The sequence below is a fragment of the Mustela lutreola genome, chromosome 9 (genome assembly GCF_030435805.1).
Source record: "Mustela lutreola isolate mMusLut2 chromosome 9, mMusLut2.pri, whole genome shotgun sequence".
Classification (NCBI taxonomy): domain Eukaryota; kingdom Metazoa; phylum Chordata; class Mammalia; order Carnivora; family Mustelidae; genus Mustela; species Mustela lutreola.
The window spans coordinates 38,792,334-38,808,699 of NC_081298.1; the positions used below are offsets into that span (position 1 = coordinate 38,792,334).

At 37.0% G+C, this 16,366-nt stretch overlaps 1 protein-coding gene across 2 annotated transcripts in view; it reads right to left on the reverse strand.

The window, feature by feature from the left end:
- Window positions 1–13,006: 13,006 nt before the first annotated feature.
- The window catches only part of ESF1 (ESF1 nucleolar pre-rRNA processing protein homolog), a 62,163-nt gene continuing 58,803 nt past the window's right edge, over window positions 13,007–16,366 (reverse strand). For both annotated transcript variants that reach the window (XM_059134059.1, XM_059134060.1), the window contains exons 13-14: window positions 14,561–14,707; window positions 13,007–13,852 (exon numbers count right to left, since the gene is read on the reverse strand). In XM_059134059.1, coding sequence (XP_058990042.1) covers window positions 13,559–13,852; window positions 14,561–14,707 — 441 coding nt within the window. In that variant the 3' untranslated portion in view covers window positions 13,007–13,558. The remainder of the gene's footprint in view (window positions 13,853–14,560; window positions 14,708–16,366) is intronic.

Here is a 16,366-nt window from a genome sequence, read left to right on the forward strand (position 1 = left end):
TGTTTTTTTTTAAGATCTTATTTATTTGAGGGGCGCCTGGGTGGCTCAGTGGGTTAAAGCCCCTGCCTTCGGCTCATGTCGTGGTCCCAGGGTCCTGGGATTGAGCCCCGAATCAGGCTTCCTGCTCAGTGGGGAGCCTGTTTCCTCCTCTCTCTCTGCCTGCCTCTCTGCCTTGTTGTGATCTCTCTCTGTCAAATAAATAAATAAAATCTTTAAAAAAAAAAGATCTTATTTTGAGAGAAAGAGAGAGAGATAGCTAAAGAGCACAAGCAGGGGAAGGGGCAGGCAGAGGGAGAGGGAGAAGCAGGCTCCTTGCAGAACAAGGAGCCCAATGTGGGGCTCAATCCCAGGACCCTGGGATCATGACCTGAGCCAAAGGCAGATGCCCAACCGACTGAGCCACCCAGATGCTCCCATTACTTTCTCATTTTTGTAGTACTCTAAATGTAGTATTCCACTGCCAAGGTTGGTTCTTGTCTAGGCAAAGAATATAATAACCCACCTGATAAAGCATTGTCTTCAGTCATGGATGGGATATTCATCAGGAGAGCAGAGGCTGTTACAGCCTATCACCTGGAGTTCCCCATTGGACCCTCCTTTGAGGCTAGTCACAGATTCTTATTCTCTAGTGTCTAGTCCACTACCCTTCCTTTCTTCCCCAAAAGGAAAAAGGCTAGAGAACTAACAAGATTAATTCATAAATACTGATGGGTGACCAAAAAATCCAACAGTGTAAAACCATTGTCCATGCAGTGGACATTTATTGGCTCATTTTCCAGTTCTGTTTTAGAAACTGCTGAGAGAATGCTCTCCTGGCTCCCACTGACCATAGCTGTTTGATGAGCAGGGAACACAAGCTGGACCTTCACTTTGGCCAGTCATGTTTCTCTGGAAATTTCAAGCTTAGACAGTTTTACAAAAGAGATTAAAAAGGTTTTTTTTTCATCTGAAATAATTTCAGATTTACAGAAAAGTCATAAAACAGCACAAAGATATTTGTTTGTCCCTAAGTCATATGAGAGCAAGCTGCCAACATGATGCTTCCTCACCATTGAATTGTTTAGTGTTAATTTCCCTCAAAGACACGTGTTTTGTTTTGTTTTTTAAGATTTTATTTATTTATTTGACAGAGAGAGAGATCACAAGTAGGCAGAGTGGCAGGAAGAGAGAGGGGGAAGCAGGTCCCCATGGAACAGAGAGCCCAACTTGGGGCTTGATTCCAGGACCTTGGGATCATGATCTGAGCCAAAGGCAGAGGCTTAAACCCACTGAGCCATCCAGGTGCTCAAGACATAGGTTTTTAATAACAAAAATTAAATTATCAAAATCAGGAAATTCACAGTTCTACCATGGTCTCAGTGATGTCCCACATAGCAAAAGGGTCCGGTTTAGAATCATTTCATGTTTCCTTATCAGAGGTTGGACTATTGAAAGAAATTTTAAAGTGGCATATAGTAAAACAAAGCCGTATAAAAAGCTATCTAGGGAAAAGTAATCTTCCATTTCCCCTGTTCCCAAGACAATCTCCATTACCAGTGTCTTATGCATATTTCCAGACAGTCCACCATATACAATAAATGTATGTGTTGTGGAAAAGGGATGTCAAAGTTACTTTACTCAGGAAAGAAATAATATCAGGGGTAGGAGTTCCTGCTTTAAGAATGTTAATATCCGGGGTACCTGGGTGACTCAGTCGGTTGGGTGACTAACTCACGGTTTCTGCTTGGGTTGTAGTCTGAGGGTCATGAGAGTGAGACAGGATCAGGCTCCGTGTTCTACATGGAGATTGCTTGGGATTCTCTGCTTCCCCCAATGCCCTCTCTCCCCCTCCCTTTGCTTGCGTGTGCTCTGTCTTAAATAAATAAATAAATAAAATTTTTCAAAAAAAGAATGTTAACTATCCATTAGAAAACTAGTTGCTTGCCATCAAGACAGAGGTTAAATAAGTTTCCAAGAGAGTACATTTTCCCAGATTTTGAACATGAAAGTCTTGACCACTTAGAAGAGATAAATTTCTTCTGTTGCCTATATTAATACCCTATCAATTTTTTATTTCTCTCTTTGTAGACATTAAGAATCCTTTGTTATTTGATTATTTTAAATGCTTTGAACATGTTTTATATTATTATGTAAATCATAAAATAATAGTATAAAGATTGTTTTTTTAAACTGTATTTGTTGGCATATAATATCCAAAAGTAAATATACTAAGGTATTTTTAATATGCAATTATGTAAGTGCTTTTATTTATTTATTTAAGTTCAACTAACTAATATGTAATGTATTACTGGTTTCAGAGGTAGAGGTCAGTGATTCATCAACCTTATATAATACCTGTGCTCATTACATCATGTGTACTCCTAATGTCCATCACCTAATTACCCCATCTCCTCACCCCCTTCTCTCCAGCAACCTTCAGTTTGTTTCCTGTAATTAGTCTCTTATGGTTTCTCTCCCTCTCTGATTTTGTCTTGTTTTATTTTTTCCTTTCTTCCCCTATGATCCTCTGTTTTGTTTCTTAAAATCCACATATCAGTAAGATCATATGATAACTGTCTTTCTCTGATTGATTTATTTTGCTTAGCATAATACCCTCTAGTTCTAGCCATGTCATTGCAAACTGCAAGACTTCTCTTTTTTTTGATGGCCGAGTAGTGTTCTATTGTGTATATATATCACATCTTCTTTATCCATTCATCTGTCAGTGGATATCTGGGGTCTTTCTATAGTTTGGCTATTGTGGACATTGCTGCTACAAACATTGGAGTACACGTGCCCCTTTGGATCACTACATTTGTATCTTTTGGGTAAATACCCAGTAGTGAGATTGCTGGCTCATAGGGTAGCTCTTATCTTCAACTCGAGGAACCTCCATACCGTTTTCCAGAGAGCAATCACATAAATATTTAATTTATCTTTATTTTAATGGTGTTAGGATGAAAAATTTGAAATTCACTTCTGCATCTAAAACATAAGGTGAAAACTTTTTTTCAATAATATAAAAAAATAGGCCTGTAACTTAAAACATGGAAACTCTGATGTGGTCGTCTTATTCCATTTCCTAGTGAGCTTTCTTGGGAACAATATGACTAAAATAAAATGAGTAGAAGAAAACAGAGATGGGCAGAGTAGGTTTCTCAGGACTTTCTAGTTCATTGCTCCCAGTATTTTCCTGAGAAGTGATTACTTCTTACCTTTGGATTCTGTACTATGAGATCCCAGGGGTCCTTATAATAAATATCCACCCTCAGTCTTTTGAAATTGTTGCTTAAGCTAGTTTGAGTTGGTTTATGTTACAAGCAACATCCCTAAGGCAATGGATAGGAGAATGGAGGTTCACTTGAATGCAAAGAAATCTGAAGGAACACAACAATTCCTGGAGGGTTTCTGATATTGCTTGAGCTCTCCAAAAGAATCCCAAGATTGTCCTAGAACAAGTCCACATAATGGACCCAAATGGAGGAACATATATACTCAAATAATTGTTTTCAGAGTTTTTCTTTAGTCAAATAATGAGCTACTGTTTATAGATTAAACTCCTTCTTTTAGAGTTGTTCCACTTCTAACTTAAAGGTCTTTCCTAATTCTTAGTTTAGTTAAACAATTCCCCCGCCCCAAATTTTAAAAATGTTGATGTGCTTTATTGGCCATTTCCTGCCTTGCTCATCTGTTGAACTACTCAAAATATATCAGTTTATTACGTCTTACTGGTCTAAGACAAAAGACACTACCAATTAATTTTAGATTTTAGTAAAACTGGTTAAAAAACTCACGAGAGGCTACCCAAGACAAAAGCATGTATGGTGATAAAAGATAATGACTCGATTTGAATAAAAAAAAAATTCATGCAAACAGCTCATAACCCCAAAGCTAGCATTTCTCACAACCTTCCCTAACACATTATAATTTGTTAGTCTATTTGCTTTGGCACTGTCATATAGCATGGAGTTTTCACCTCCACGTTTTGGCAAAAGTTGGGCAACCATATTTAAGGCTGAGCAGACTCTCATTCACACTTTATCATTTTCCCATGGGCCTGTTCTGACTTGCTATTGGCAACTGCTCCTTCATAAATTTTTAAGGAAGTGATAAGATCAATGTGAACCCAAATGTGAACCTGAATATAGAGTTTGTAACTCTAATGTCAGTGGACTTTGTAGGGTCCCAGTTGCCTTCACAGGGGGTTTGTCTCATTTCTCCTGAGTCCTGTCATTACTAGAAATCCAGAAAGCTTACTCGACTGAGAAAGATTCAGCAACTTCAAGTTGCAAGCATTTTGACCATAATGTACTGCTAAGAGTTTTTTTTTTTTTTTTCCTAAAGAATATGGAGAAATAATGTACAATAGTCTCAAACTAGGGCAAAATAGTTCATACAGACTGTGGCCCAGGGATGCCTGGGTGGCTCAATTCATTAAGCCTCAGCCTTTGGCTCAGGTCATGATCCCAGAGTCCTGGGATCGAGTCCTGCATTGGGCTCCTTGCTCAGTGGGGAGCCTGCTTTTCCCTCTGACTGCTGCTCCCCCTGCTTAGCACCTCTCTCTCTCTCTTTGACAAATAAATAAATAAAATCTTAAAAAAAAAAAAAAGACTATGGCCCAATGCCACTATATTTATCTTTGTATTAGTTAGGATACAGGTAGAGTGGAAGTAACAGAAACTGAAGAAAACAGTGGCTTAAACAAGGAAGTATTATATTTTCTGTCACATAGAAGTCTTGAAAAAAGACAGCCCATGGATGATATGGTGGTTGTGCTCCATGAAGTCCTCCGAGATCCTGGCTCTTTCCAGTTTACCATACATTATCTCTGGATAATGGAAGGTAGCTTTTTTTTTGTTTTGTTTTTTTAATTGAAGTGTATTTGACACATAATGTAACATTAGTTTCAGGTGTATAACATAGTGATTTGATTTGCTATGCTCACCTCAAGTGTAGTTACCATTTGTTACCCCACAATGCTACAATATCTGGAGTGGGGATTTTGTCCTGTGGATCCAAGATATCTCCTAGAACTTTACATCTGCATTCCAAGTAGTAGAGAGAAGGAACGAAGGCAAGAGGCAAAATTTACTAGTTTGATGATTTCAAAGGAATGCCCCTACATGCTCTTATTTGCTTCCATACCAGTTGCAAAGGAGGATGAGTTAAACGGTTTTATTATGCAAAGCTTAATGCCAAACCAAAGGGTTCTGTTATTATGGAAGACGGAGAGAACAGATAGTGGGGAACAACCTTTAGTTTCATTCATAGTCACATAAAGTTCTTTGGGGAGCATGCACAATTTTTCTACTGATCTGACCTACTTAATGATCTCTTCTCATTCTTGGCCAGCATTTGGTGTCACAATTTTTTATTTTACACATTCTGATATGTATGTAGTGCTATCTCATTGTGGTTTAATTTGTATTCCCATAACAGCCAATTAACTTGAACATCTTTTCTCAAGCTTGCTTGCCATCTGTATGCTCTCCCCAGTGATATCTCTGCTCATGTCTTTTGCCTATTTTCTAATGAGATTTTTTAACTGCAGAGTTTTCAGAATTATTTATATATTTTAGATATTAGTCCTCTTTTGGATATGTGGTTGACTGATATCTTCCTTCAGTTTGTAGCTTATCTTTCCATCCTTGTAAGAACATTTTTCACAGAGTAAAGATTTTGTTTTGTTTTTTTGCTGATATATCAATTTTTTTTCCCGGTTATATTTCCTCCACTGAATTGCTTTTATACCTATGCCAAAAAACAGCTGGGGATATCTGTGTTGATCTATTTCTGTGTTCTCTCTCTCTATATATAATATATACAATATATGATCTATTTCTGTGTTCTCTCTCTATATATATTATATTATAATATATAACATATATTATATGCAATTTCGAACAAAATCCCAGAAATGTTATAAAATGTTATAAAAATATATATTTATATATAATATATTATATAACATATATTATATTTCTAACAAAATCCCAGAAATGTTATAAAATAAATAAATATATATGTTATAAAAATATATATTTATATATAATATATAATATATATTTGTATATTATATGTACAGATGTATTATATGTACAGATGTACATATAATATATTATATTTATTTGTATATTATATATGTATATTTGTATATGTATATGTATTTTTGTATATTTGTATATTATATGTATTATATGTACATCTGTACATATAATATAATATTATATAGAAATATATATTTTATAATATATATATTTATAAATATATATTATATATTTTATAACATATATATTTATAACATTTTATAACATTTCTGGGATTTTTTTAGAAATATAATATAATATAGTTATATAATATAATTACAAATATAATATATGTCATATAATTGTATTATGTTGCACAGTGAAGGAAATCATCAACAAAACAAAAAGGCAACCTACTGAATGAGAGATGATATTCATAATGTATCTGTATGTCAGATGTATCTGACTAATATCAAAATATATAAAGAACTTTATGCAACTCGGCACCAAAAAAACTCCAATAATTGGATTAAAAATAGAGGGAGGGGGAGCTAAGATGGTGGCATAGGATCCCAATCTTGCCTCAGCCCTCAAACACAGCTAGGTAACTATCAAATAATTTCAGATACTTAAGAAGTTGACCTAAGGACTGATAGAACAAGCTGTACAAGTAGAGAGAAGAGGACACTTCAAGGAAAGTAGGAAGTTTGGAGACGTGGTTTGGGGAAGAAATGGATGGCAGATGCTGTGGGGAGGAAACCTTGGTCGTGGAGAAAGACAAGAGAATGGCATGCACGGGGACAAACACAAGAACATTTCCCCCAAGTCACCAGCTGAGAAAATGAGATGAGCTGAATACCATGAGTTTTTGCAACCAGCGGGGGTCACAGACTGGAGGTTCAGAGGTCACCAGGCTTGGATGTGCTAGAGACCTGACAGTGCTGCTTTACTCCTGGAGTTAGAGGAAGGCAGACTGCCATCTGAAGATCGCCTCAGTGGCACAGGGAGGGAGTGTTTGTTCTTTCTGGAGTGCATCTGTGAGAGGTGGCATTGCCTCTCTGAGGACAAAGACCCTGGGGGCATTTGCCTCCCATACCCCTCAGCACAGGTGCAGAGACACCTGCTGAGGGCAGTGAACAGGGACACTGGCTGTTTCACCTGCTTGCTTCAAACCCCATGCCCCTGTGCTCTGCCGTGAGGGCCCTTCTGGGTCAAACCCGAATAGGTCCTGACACAGTGACACCCTTTCCCGGTGGGACCAGTGCAAGTCCCTGACACACCAGGTCCCTGCAGTTTGGAATCCTGAAAGCCAGCAGCCTGGCTGGGGTAGAGGCTAGGGTCCTCTGTGTTGCCGCAGGTGGGCAAGCGACCTAGAAACAGACAGTGTAAAATCAGCAATCTGAAAAAAGCCTGTGATCCAGGAGGGGGAAATGTTTGCTCCCCTGAGAGTGCTTCCGTGAGAGCAGCAGGCATGGAGTCCCTTCTCCAGGGACAAAGGATCAGGTTGGTACCATTTTCCAGCCCTGCCCCTTAGCATAAACTAACTTCGGTAAACAGCATAGTACCAGCACTGGCCTAAACTGTTTACACCAAATCCCACCCCCTGTGCTCTGCAGGTGCTGCTTTTCTTGGGCAAATAAGCCTGAGACCTAGCACAGTCGGCCCATCCCCTAGAAGACCAACACAATACTCAGGAAAGAAATAGAGGGAGACACAAAGAAATGGAAGAACCCTCCATGCTTATGGATTGGAAGAAGAAATATTGTTAAAATGTCTATACTACCCAAAGCAATCTACACATTTAATGCAATCTCTATCAAAAGACTCCAGCACTTTTCATAGAGCTAGAACAAACAATCCTAAAACTTGTATGGAACTGCAAAAGACCCTGAATAACCAAAGTCATGTTGAAAAAGCAAAGCAAAGCTGAAGGCATCACAATTTTGGACTTAAAGTTATATTACAAAGCTGTAGTGATCAAGACAATATAATACAAGTACAAAAACAAACACATAGATCAATGGAACAGAAAATGAAACTCAGAAATGGACCCACCGTTAAATGTCAAATAATCTTTGATAAAGCAGGAAAGAATATCCAATGGAAAAAAGACAGTCTCTTCAACAAACAGTGTTAAGAAAACTGGACAGCATCATGCAGAAGAATGAAACTGGACCACTAACTTATAGCATATACCAATATAAATTCAAAATTGATGGAAGACTTAAATGTGAGACAGGAAACCAACAAAATCCTAGAGGAGAACATGGGCAGCAATCTGTTTGACCTTGGTCATAGCAACATTATTAGACATATCTCTGGAGGCAAGCAAAACAAAAGCAAAAATGAACTATTGGGACCTCAAGAAGATAAAAAGCTTCTACACAGTGAAGGAAACAGTCAAAACTAAGAGACAACCTATGGAATGCGAGAGGAAATTTGCAAATGACATATAAGATAAAGGGCTAGTATCTAAGATCTATGAAGAACTTACCACACTCAACATCCAAAAAACAAATAATCCAATTAAGAAATGGGCAGAAGACACGGATAGACATTTTTCCAAAGAAGACATACACATGGCTAACAAAAACCTGAAAGTTGCTCCACATCAGAAAGATCTCCTGAAAGATCTCCACTCAGCATCAGGGAAATACAAACCAAAACCACAATGAGATACCACCTCACACCTGTCAGAATGTCTAAAATTAACAACATAGGGGAAAAAACACATGTTGGTGAGGATGTGGAGAAATGGGAATCCTCCTACACAGTTGGTGGGAATGCAAACCGGTTGCATTGAGGTTCCTCAAAAAGTTAAAAATAGAGCTACCCTATGACCCAGCAATTGCACTGCTAGGTATTTACCCAAAGGATACAAAAATACTGATTTGAAGGGATACATGTACCTCGATGTTTATAGCAGCATTATCAACAAGCCAAATTATGGAAAGAGCCCAAATGCCCATTGACTGAGGAATGGATAAAAAAGATGTGGTATACACACACACACACACACACACACACACACACACACACACAATGGACTATTACTTAGCCATAAAATAAAATGAAATCTTGCCATTTGCAATGGCATGGATGGATCTATAGAGTGTTATGCTAAGCAAAGTCAGTCATTCAGAGAAAGACAAATACAGTATGATTTCACTCATATGTGGAATTTAGGAAACAAAACAAGTGAACCACAGGGGAAGTAAAAAAGAGAGGCAAACCATAAGACAGATTCATAATTATAGAGAACAAATTGAGGGTTGCTGGAAGAGAGTGGGGAATGGGTAAAATGGGTGATGTGTTTGAAGGATGGCATTTGTGATGAGCAGTAGGTGTTGTATGTTAGTGATGAATCACTAAATTCTACACTTGAACTAATGTTACACTGTATATTAACTAACTGGAATTTAAATAAAAACCGGAAAAAGGAAAAAAAATGGGCAGAGGACATAACATTTTTCTAAAGATACACAAACGGCAAACACATGAAAAGATGCTCAACATCACTCATCATCAGGGAAATGCAAGTCAAACCACAATGAGATACTACCTTACACCTGTCAGAATGACTATAGTCAAAAAGACAAGAAATTGGGGGTGCCTGGGTGGCGTAGTCAGTTAAGCATCTGCCTTTGGCACAGGACATGATCTCAAGATCCTACAATTGAGCCCTGCATTGGGCTCCCTTCTCAGCAGGCAGCTGGCTTCTCCCTCTCCCTCAGCTGCTCCCCCTGCTTGTGCTATCTCTGTCAAATAAATAATTAAAACCTTTTAAAAAGACAAGAGATAACAAATGGGGAAGATGTGTATGAAAAGAATTACGCACTGTTGGTGGGAATGTAAATTGGTTCAGCCACTGTGAAGAACAGTATGGAGGTTCCTAAAAAAATTAAAAATAGAAATACCATGTGATCCAGTAATTCCATAAAACACTGATTTGAAAGAAATATGCATCCTTATGTTTACTGCAAGATTATTTATAATAGCCAAGATGTGGAAGCAACCCAAGAGACCACTGATAGAATGCATAAAGATGCACACACACACACACACACACACACACACACACAAACACACAGAGGAATGTTACTCAGTCATAAAAAGGATGAGATCTTGCCATTTGCAACATTGATAGACCTAGAGGGTATTATGCTAAGATAAGTCAGACAGAAAAAGACAAATACATATGATTTCACTTGTATGTGGAATCTAAAAAACAAAACAAATTAATAAAAATACAAGCAAAATGCAGAAACAGATCCATAAATACTGAGAGAACAAACGGATGGATACTAGAGGGGACGTAGGGGCAGTGGGTAGGCAAAATGGGTGAAGGGGCGTGGTAAACACAGGATTCCAGTTATGGAATGAAAAAATTGCAGGATTAAAAGGCACAGCATAGGGAATACAGTCAATGTATCTAATAGTGTTGCATGGTGACAGATGGTAGCTGCGCTTGTGGTGAGCACAGCATGACATATAAACTTGTCAAATCGCTATGTTGCACACCTGAAACTAATGTTATGTGTCACCTGTACTTCAGGAAAAGGGAAAAGAAATTACATTAATCTACACATCAATTTGGAGAAAAATTGACATCTTTACTGTGTTGAATCTTCTAGTTTCTTCATGTATTTGTCTTCCTTGCTTGCCTCCAAGTTATTTACTATCTTCAAGAATTGGCTAGTCCTGTGAGGGCAGCTCCCCTAGGGTCAGCAAGAATCCACTGGTCAAAGCATCAGAATACAGAAAACTTCTAAATGACAGGGTTAAAACAAAACAGCCTTGCTTTGTTCTCAATCTCAGGAGGAAAGAAAGCATTCAGCCTTTCGCTATTATGTTAATTTTAGGGTTTTTTTGGTAAATGCTCTTTATAAGTTAGTTTCTCTCTATTCCAGATCTATTACTGATCATGAATCGATGTTAGATTTTGTCAGATATTTTATCTCATCAACTGATACGATCATATATAATTTTTCTTTTTTAGTCTCTGAATATAGTGGATTATGTTGATTTTCAATGAATAGGTTTGTATACTTGAAATTAAATCCCTTTGGTTATATATATTTTTTATAATGTTGGCTTCAATTTGCCTATTTTTTTTTTTTAAAGATTTTATTTATTTATTTGTCAGAGAGAGAGCGAGCGAGGGCAAGCACAGGCAGACAGAGTGGAAGGAAGAGTCAGAGGGAGAAGCAGGCTCCCTGCGGAGCAAGGAGCCCGATGTGGGACTCGATCCCAGGACACTGGTATCATGACCTGAGCCGAAGGCAGCTGCTTAACCAACTGAGCCACCCAGGCGTCCCCTCAATTTGCCTATTTTGAAGATTTTTTTCAAGTTTTTTTTTTCCCAAGATTTTATTTATTTATTTGACAGAGATCACAAGTAGGCAGAGGCAGGCAGAAAGAGAGAAAGGAAGCAGGCTCCCTGCTGAGCAGAGAGCCCCATATGGGGCTCTTTCTCTCCCAAGACCATGGGACCACAACCCAAGCCTAAGGCAGAGGCTTTAACCCACTGAGCCACCCAGGCACCCCTATTTTGAAGATTTTTAGACCTAAATTAATAAGAGACTCCAGAAGGAAGCACATTTCTATATACTAACAATGTCAGTCTCTAGTTTTATTTGTACTGTCTTTGGTTTCGGTATCAAGGATACCAACAAGAAAAAATCAAATAAATGGGAACTTATGGGTCACCCAAACTATCCTCACATTGCTTGCTGAATTTTGACAGTGGCCATTTTTTATCCTGAGTTTTACTATCAGCAATTATTTATTGAGATCTTCACATTCTTCATGTGGAATCTTTAATTAATGCTGCACCTGATAATGATTTTTTTGTTTTTTCCTACCTAAAAAATATCAACTCTTTGAGAAAAGAAGCCGGGGCTATGAATTATTTAACAAGGTCAATTTATTTGTTATAAGCAATTATATGCTTGACTACCAAAATGAGATTTATAATTAAAACCAGTGACTTAAAAACATAGAACTCAAAAAACAATACAAACCCCAAACAACAACAACAAAAAAAACCCAAACCAAACCAATCAAAACCCAAAGGGCTAAGTTTCACAGGAATCTTAAAATCAAACTCTTGAGTAATTCCTATGTTATGATTAAACAGTTTAAAGGAAAAAAGTATTTTTCCCTGCATAAATGAAATACAAATAATTGTAAAACTGTTTATATATTGTACTTGTAAACATATTAAGATTCATGGTCTTCTCAATGTTGAGCAGATAAATACTGGGAATTTCACGGATAGATCAATAAGAACACTGCTCTATTTGGCTGAAACAATGCCAGTGCTTTATGAAAAAAAACCAAACCAAACCAAACCACAATTTCCTGCATTTTTCTGTTAAATTGGGCAATTTAATTGTTTTTCTGCTTTCAGAGACTGTTAATACACCCTTATTATCTTCATATCCCTTTGAGTTTTACATCCTTTTATTCTTGAAAACACATATTACATTAGTAGGCTTAAATTTTTATACCAAATGTCAAGTTTACTATTAACCACAAACCTGGCTAATCTCCTATTGCCTTTCAGAATCTACCATATTTATCATTTGTTCCAAGTGACCATTTTGGTTTTTATTTTCATTTGTTTATATAGCACACCTAATTCTCCTCTCTAAATGGTTAGTAGTATATAAAACCTAGACCAGATGAGATCCAGGTGTATTAAGGCCTTAAAGATGTGCTTTAATTTTAAAAGGAATTAAAATTCCTTAAACTCTATAGCAGCATATCCACCCTTCACAAGCATTCCAAAAATCTGAAGGGCAGACAGAAGAATTTTCTGTTACTACAAATAGAAAAATCATTGCAGAGGCTCACGAACATTTCAAATACAATTATGAGCAATGCAAACCTGGAACTGCCTCTTCATAGAATTGTCCTCTTTGTCAAGTTTTCAGGTATTTTTTCAGAGAGTAGTTTATTTAAAGTGCATAAAATGAAATAAATCAGTCCTGCACAAATTAATAAAAATATTTTACACTTTTATTTACAAATTATTTTCATAAACTATAATAAACACAAACAAACAATAAAGAAAGCTACAGGCTTCTATCCAATTTGGCTAGAAAAATAAATTATTTACACAGATACCTAAATCTGCCTCCTGTTTTCAGAGAAATTAATGTATAGCATATATATTTCTCCAAATTGTAACTTATTCAGACTTAAAAACTGGGCACTGTTCTTTACACAGAATTGTAAACAATCTTTTAAAAAATCAGGCTAAGAGTAAGTTTCTACTAGAAAGGCTGAATTTCATAAAATACAAAAATTTTATAAATTCTGTATTTTAATTAAGTTAAATTATTATTAACTTGTAGAAATATACAGAGCAAATTTGTATATCATCCATAATTAGGTCAAACTATTATAAAGGTGAAATTTTACAATGGTCAGAATAAGATTTTATTCATATTCTTGAAAGATAGCTTTGTTCCCAATAAATAATCCCTCTATCACTTCACTATACTTTAGAATAATACATTCTCAATCTAAAAAGAAACAACATATAGCTATTTGATTTTTTGTTTTTTTCTTGCTTGAAACTGCTCTGTTTTATTTTTTACAGATTTAATCAACATTGACAAGGCAGGATCAATGGATTTCTTCTGTGATTCCTTTTGAATTTCACTCTCTTTTTTCTTTATTGTCTGAGTAAGTTCTTGTTCTTTTTGTTCTCTCTGCCGGGCTTTCTCCTCAAGGATTTTTTCCATAGCTTTTGTTTTCTTGAAATTAGGATCTGAAGGATCCAAATTGAACAAGTGGGAGGTATACATCGCCTGAAACCGTGCATCCTTAACATTTACCTGCAAATTCAAAAGGAAAACAAATAATTAAATTAGTAAATCAAAAGGCCCAGAAATGGGGCCAATTTTGAAAGTGAGCTGTCGATTATATAAAATATAAATATGAGTGTTTTGTATTGATTCATTAGAAAATTGTTTTCCCACAGATCTTCAATGCGGTTTTAAGGCCTGTCTTGGAAGTCATTAACTAGTTGCTGACAGCTATTTGTAGATTTTTTGTACAAGCTCAAACTCATACATAGGAGTGAATGGCCAGGAAAAAGAGGGAAGAGAGGGAGTGATGGAAACAAAGAGATAGAGCAACAAAAACAGCATGGCCTACTGCAGTGGTCACTGTCCATAGTGAGTGTGTGACATGGTGTGACATAAACCTCTTTCTCAGTCAAGCTTGAGTATGCACATCTTTCCTATCATGAGCAACATACTGCACGTGATTCTAACATTAAAAGCTAAGTATTAGGGGGGGAAAAATAAAGCAAAGCCCTAACTTTGGCGCAATCAAAAGACAAGCCAATACTTCACCTCGTGTTCAACTAAACAGTAATTTGATCCTCCCTGGGATAAAGCAGCTCTTCTGGACTAAAATTTAGCAGCTTTGGCTCCACTATGGGCCCTTCCTAAGACATTTCAGGCTAACTTTGTGCTAAATACTCCTCTCCAGAGTTGACTTTAAATTCAATACCAGCTTTAAGAGGTGTCCCTGGTTACCTCAAAATCATCCTCTAATAATTCATTCTTCTTCATAAGCTGTTTTTTCTTCTTCTTGCTCAGATTCTGGTGCTCTACAATCTTACTGTAATTGAAGTGTTTCTTACTCTCTTCCTCCTCATCCATCATGAGCAAAGCCATTTCAGCCTGTGGAGAGAAAAAGAAAAGATCAAATATACAACAGTGGTTTTTTTTTTCCCCAGGCAGAAGTATGGGGCACAGATATGCCCTCTAGGAAAGGAGATCCCAGTCACTAATGCTCTGGGATAACATCTGCCATCCATAACCGATTTTGAATTACCAAAACTCAAAAAGAAACTCCAAGATCTCTGTAGAGCAGTAAGATAAAATTTTTAGAAACAACATCACCAAGAGTAGGAGAGGTGTGAAAGTTTGTTTAAAAACTAGACCACAGAGGTGCCTGGGTGGCTCAATCAGACCCCCAAATAAAAATTTCTCATTTTCACTTTGGTCTTTTCATGCAATGACACTAAATCAGCAAACATGCATTATTTTGTGAAACAGGCTACATTTTCCAAACGTGTTTTAACAGCAAGGAATTTCTTTTCTCTTTTGCTTTTTTTTTTTGCCTTTACTTTTCAATACTGATACATTTCTATGAATGCAGGATCTTAATATTTGCTTCTGAAATATGCCTGTTTCCAGTAAACAGTGGAATTTTCTTCCAACCATGGGATTAAACATGAAACTTTAGGAACCAAATAAACCACGTGTACTTGAGAAAATACAGAGTATACTGCCAAACTTTCTATATGAATCTTTCTATACTACCACTTCAGATTACTTTTTAAAAAAGATTTATTTATTTTTCAGAGAGAGAGAAAGAGAGCATGCACATGCAGTGGGAGCAGCAGGCTCCCCACCCATCCGCCCCCCTGCCCCCCCCCCCTCGCAGGGAGCCCAATGCGGAATTTGATCCCAGGATCTTGGGATTATGACCTGAGTTGCAGGCAGATGCTTAACCAACTGAGCCACCCATGCAACTCTAGACTGCTTTAATTTTCTTTCACTTACATCACTGGCACCTGCAGTTGGCTTTCTTTTTAGAGCCATTTTCCACAAAAGAGGGATTTTCTTTGCACTGCTTTACTCTATGAACATTAACTGTGTGCAATAAATGGAGGATAGAAAAGATGCATTATCATGCAGAGTTTAGGTAACCAGTTAGGCTCACTCCCAGACAGTGATAGGAACATCAGTCATAGGGTCATTGTTGACTCTAATTCCTGCCTCAGCAAAAATACTATTAACCTGTGCCATGGATCTTTGTAGAGTTTGCAAAGCATAAAGGTCAGTGCGTTTCTAAGGAAGACTTCAATTTTGTACATTACATTTATGTTGTTTGCAGTAATGAGAGAAATTAGCACCTGACAACACAAAAACAAAGTCTGAATTATAGGAGAGATTCAGACGGAATTAAAACTTAAGGCAGTATTTTCATGTGTCTGTTGGCCATTTGTATGTCTTCTTTGGAGAAATGTCTGTTTGTATCTTCTGCCCATTTTTTGACTGGATATTTGTTTTCTGGGTGTTGAGTTTGCTAAGTTCTTCAAAGATTTCAGATACTAGCCTTTTATCTGATAAGACATTTGTAAGTATCTTCTACCATTCAGAAGGTTGTCTTTTGGTTTTGTCGACTTTTTCCTTTGCTGTGCAAAAGCTTTTTATCTTGATGAAGACCCAAGCTCAACATCACTTGACATCAGGGAAACACAAATAAAAACCACAACGAGGTATCACCTCATACTAGTCAGAATGGCTAAAATTAACAAGTGAGGAAATAAC